Source organism: Entamoeba invadens (genome assembly GCF_000330505.1).
Source record: "Entamoeba invadens IP1 unplaced genomic scaffold scaff_1105074725743, whole genome shotgun sequence".
NCBI lineage: Eukaryota > Evosea > Mastigamoebida > Endamoebidae > Entamoeba > Entamoeba invadens.
In genome coordinates, this window is record NW_004440146.1 from 66528 (window position 1) to 71321 (window position 4794).

At 34.3% G+C, this 4794-nt stretch overlaps 2 protein-coding genes across 2 annotated transcripts; both read left to right on the top strand.

Annotated features, from left to right (window-relative positions):
- Positions 1-136: 136 nt before the first annotated feature.
- EIN_382770 (hypothetical protein) lies at positions 137-373 on the top strand (the record flags this gene model as incomplete). The annotated part of the gene is made up of 1 exon (XM_004254406.1): positions 137-373. A coding segment is annotated over one exon (237 nt), but the record flags the coding sequence as incomplete, so codon positions are not given.
- A 263-nt stretch (positions 374-636) lies between these two features.
- EIN_382780 (hypothetical protein) lies at positions 637-2140 on the top strand (the record flags this gene model as incomplete). The annotated part of the gene is made up of 5 exons (XM_004254407.1): positions 637-867; positions 908-1243; positions 1309-1461; positions 1500-1650; positions 1716-2140. 5 exons carry the CDS (start codon positions 637-639, stop codon positions 2138-2140), a joined length of 1296 nt encoding a protein of 431 aa, XP_004254455.1.
- Between the last annotated feature and the right edge of the window lie 2654 nt (positions 2141-4794).

Consider the following 4794-nt stretch of genomic DNA (forward strand, 5'->3'; position numbering starts at 1 on the left):
AAAAGAAAAATTAGTAAATAAGTAAAATTGAACAATTCAAATAAAACTAAGATATGATGATAGACAGAATTTTAAAAAACAAAAATTACATTGAAACCCACATATAAAAAAGACTTTCTTGGCTGCTCAAAGGAAGTTCATTTCAGAATTGTTCAGTTTGCATGTTGCTGGTGGTGATGACTTCAGAGCTTCGGCTGGTGGAGCCAAGAAGGGCCAGAGAGGTGCCAAGTTCTTGACTGTAGAATCTAACCACAGAAAACAACTTGATGATCTTATGAAGAAGTTGAGAATGGCTACACCACACTTCATTAGATATGCATTCTTCCAAATGGACAGAAGAGAAGACACTACTTCATCGACTCGACTGTCTTGAAGCAATTGAGATGCAATAGTGTCTTAGAAGGTATTAGAATTACACGTCTTGGGTATCCAAACAGAATGAACTGCAACGAATTCTTGAAGAAATTCAATTTCTTGGAACGAACATTAACAAGAAGTCTTCAGACGCCATGACAGTCGTCAAAGATTTCATGAAACTATTTTGTGAGAAGTAAAAGAAGGATGGCAAGCCAAGAGTGAACACTGAAGAATTCAAATTTGGAAAGATCAAGATTTTTTCCAAGGTTGGTGTTCTTGATGAAATTGAAGAAATTAGAGAGAACAGAGTCACTGAAATTGTTGGTGGTCTTCATATGTGTGCAAAAGCCATCTCACAAAGAAAACTCATTGAACAGAAACTCAATGAACAGATTGCTATTACTGTCATTTAAGACACCATCCACACTTGGTACCAATTCAGAAATTGGGTCTGGTTCAGATTGTTACAAAAGGTCCGACCAACACTTAAGAGAAGAAGAGTTGATGAGTGTTAATTCGCAGCTAAGGACAAAAAATTGAAACTTTTAAGAAGAAGATTGCTGAAGAAATTGCAAAGAGAGAAGCCGCTGAAAAGGCACTTGCTGAGATGAAAATCAAGAACGTCGACTTGGAAGCTTTGGTCCAGAAGCTCAAAGACGAAATTGAAGAACTTAAAGAAGACATTGAGTCGAAGAAGATAGCTTTTGATGAGGCGGATATAAAATCACAAGAAGACCAAGAACACATTGAGGAACTTCAAGGTGATATTAAGAAAGGAAAGGAAGACTTGAGCAAGTTAACCACTGAGTACAAGAAATTTGAAGCTGATAATCAAAGACTTCAAGACGAAATATTGAACATAAAGCGACTGTTGCTTAGAGGGATAGTGTCATCACTGAGTTGAACAAAAACATTGAAGATATGGAAAGCGAAATTTCTGACTCGAAAAAGAAGCTTGAAGCCGAAGAAGACAATTCAAAGGATCTTGAGACACAATTGCACGAGAAGGAAGACGACATTGCTGATTTGGAGAAGGAGGTTGCTGTGCTGAAAGATCAGAACACTCAACTTGATGCTGCTAAGAATGATATGAAGAAGCAATCAGTTGAAGACGCTTTGAAGATTGAGATTATGAATCACAGATTAAGGCACTTGAAGCACAAAAGAAGATGGCATTGGAAGACAAAGCGGAGGCTGAGAAGACTGCTGCGGACCAATCTAATAGAAGAAAGAAGATGGAAGACCAAGTCAAAGCACTCAATGCACAAGTCTCATCACTTAAAGTCCAAGTCAGTGCACCGGCTTCTGTTGCTCAAAAATAAAGAACATATTAAATGCAAGAATTGCTGAAATCCAAGCCCAACTTGATGAAGAAAGACAGAAAGCTGAAAGTGCAGATGCTGTTCGAAAGGCTGATTCACAGAAGGAACTTGAGAAGGAGAGAGCAATGAAACAAAAACCCGACAAAGAAACTCAAAAACTTAGAGTTAAAGTCACCGATTCAGAAGCTAAATTGGCGGACGCTGGTGCTACTGGAGCTTCTATTGCTAAGTTGAAAGCGAAATACGAAACAGAATTGGAAGTAATCGAAACAGAAAAGGAAGAAGCACAAAACGCGGCTGCTAAAGCTAAGAAACAAGCTAAACAGTATACCAGAAAGGTTGAAGAGGCTGAGAGAAAGCTTGTAGAATTCGAACAGAAGGAGTCAACTTTCAACACCCAAATTGGTAAGACACAAGCCGATTTGAAAAAACACGACAACCAGTCAGAGACGGTCAATTAAGAATTGTTGAGTTGGAAGACAGGTCATAAAGGCCGGTGAAGATCTGAACAACAAACAACTTGAAGTTGATCGGGTAAGTGCAATTACTTTTGAAGACTAAGAACAGGTTGATTCAAGTAAAACACAAAAAGACAAGGATAAATAATTATTACATCGTTTTTTAGTTTTTTTAAATTAAAATCTAGTTTAAATACAAGAGTCTAGTTGTCAAAAAATATAATATTTTTATTATTTTTTATAGTTTAATTTCAACTAGATGCCTTGAGTCTTTGAAAGATGCCTTTGCAAACAATTTTCATTGAGTGATGGATATTTCCAATGACAAATAAAATTGGTGATGTTCTATTTTTAATAAGGAATTAGAGTTTCGATACAAAATCAATACAAATTGATTTAATCATATTAACTTTATCTGTAGAACGCAAAAATACATTTAAAAGTAGCGATTCATTTCACAACATCACTGATGTTTTTATTTATTTAAAATAGTCAATTTACTATATACTGTCAATTGTTATATTTTAATTATGTCTATTGATCTATTCTTAGTTTTTTGCTTTAAAAAAATAATTTGTGTTACCAAACTATTAAATTATAATTAATTATATCAACATTTGTGCTATTTATTTTTAGATGAAAATATCAACTTTAATATGATTTTAATAGTTTTTACTATAGTTTGTAGTTTGAAAAAAACCCATAATAAATAAAAATACCAAACTACTTTCCAATTGACATACTTCAAAAAGATACAACGGGACACAAAGAGTAGATATGCCGCAACTGTCGAAACTTGTTGAACCCGGCGAGTTGCGGCGTCGTGAATCCATCTCTGGAAGATACTAGACACAAAGAGGAGATGCCTGAAAAAAAAACATCAAGATATCCTAATCGAGTGTTTGTTCCAGTGTTAGGTTTGAAGGATGAAACCCGTTTTCTTTACGTCTGTCCGGCCCTTCAAAAAAGGACAGATTTTGTTAAAACTGTGTACATTAATTCGAGTTGTGGTGACGTGGCATATTACAAATATGACACTTATGGAGTTAACGTGTTACAAAGTTTAAATTAAAATAAAAAAATGACAAAAAATCAGTTAAGTTGGAAGACAACAACACTTTTTGGTGTGAAATTGCGATTATCAGTCAACTCGTTTTGTTTGGCGGTGAAAGTTTTTGGGTTGCTATCACTACCATCAATGCCATTTTTGTACACACCTATATCATAACCAAATCCAAAGAGACTTGAACTGTTTTGAGAATAAAGCAAAAATTCACTATCTGTGTATTTTCCACTTTTACCAAACTTTTTTGGATTTAAAGTGCCGTTTCTCACAAGTGAAAAGATGTAAGAACTACCACTGTTGATATATTTGCCAACAGCATTGATATTTCCAGTGCACACGCCACCAAACTTGTTGTGATTTGTGTCTTCTATTAAAAAACACAAGTTGCTTTTGTTCATGACTTTTGCATCAAACACTGAATTGTTTTGTGACCAACTGTCTTTGTCTGATTTAAACACAACACTTCCAATCTTCTTTCCTGTCAACTTTTCAAGGCAGGCTTTTTCTTCTTCATCAACATGTTGTTTCTTTGCATCGATGTATTTTTCCGATTTTACTATTTGATCAATTTTATTGTTTTTTGCTTGTTTGATTTTGTTGATTTCATCTTCAAGTGGTTTTATATCCATTTGGCACTTTTCTTCATAAAGTGCTATTTTGACATTAAATATCTCATACAACTTGTCGTTATCATTCTGTGTTGAATATAGAGCCATCTCTTCTTTGATTTTGTTTGATGCGTTATCCAAATCAGTGACGATCGTGTTAAGTGAAGTTGTGATGTTCTTCTTTCTCTCAAATACTTCATCAAGTCTGTCGAAGTACCCTTCTGCATTTTCGATGCGTTGATCAATGTCAAGTGACTTGTCGTCAACAAAGTTGTATTCCGTTTTATATTTGTTGAAATCTGACACCGCCTTTGCTGCATTTGTGCAAAGTGCTGAGAGTGCTGTTAACTCGTTTTCCATTGTATGTTAATAGAGTTTTTTGTTTTTATATTTAATTTTATATAAATCTCATTCAAAAACATTATTACCTCATACATAATGTTTTTTTCAATTAAAAACCAAAAAAGAAATTATTCAAACTTACATAAAATGATTTTAATTTCAAGCATGGTCTACAAGAGGCAGAATAATTACTTGACAAAGAATAAATTGATTGACAGAAAAATGATTGGCCAAAATGCCCAAATAATGATTTTTGGTCAGCTGTTTTAGGTTTATTTTTTCGGGAATTACCACTTATTCTATTTTTATAATTAGAAATTACTTGACAAAGACTAAAAACAGCGTTTTATTTTTCCAAAAAAAAGAAACTGAACTCGATTAAGAAACGTATTTTCAAACAATTCAGTTCTGGATCTCCTCCAATTCGCCAATTGTGAGTTTGAAAGGCTCGAGACTCTAGTGAAGCGCGTCAATGGTATTGCCGCAGACTTGGTGATCTCATGGTATAATACATGGAAGTTGTCACAAATACTGGCAATTTTAATTTTTAGAATGGAATGTGTTACCCCGAGTTCCCAATAACTCGATTTGCTATAACAATTCATTGATATGACTGACAAACACCGAAGTTTCAATGGGAG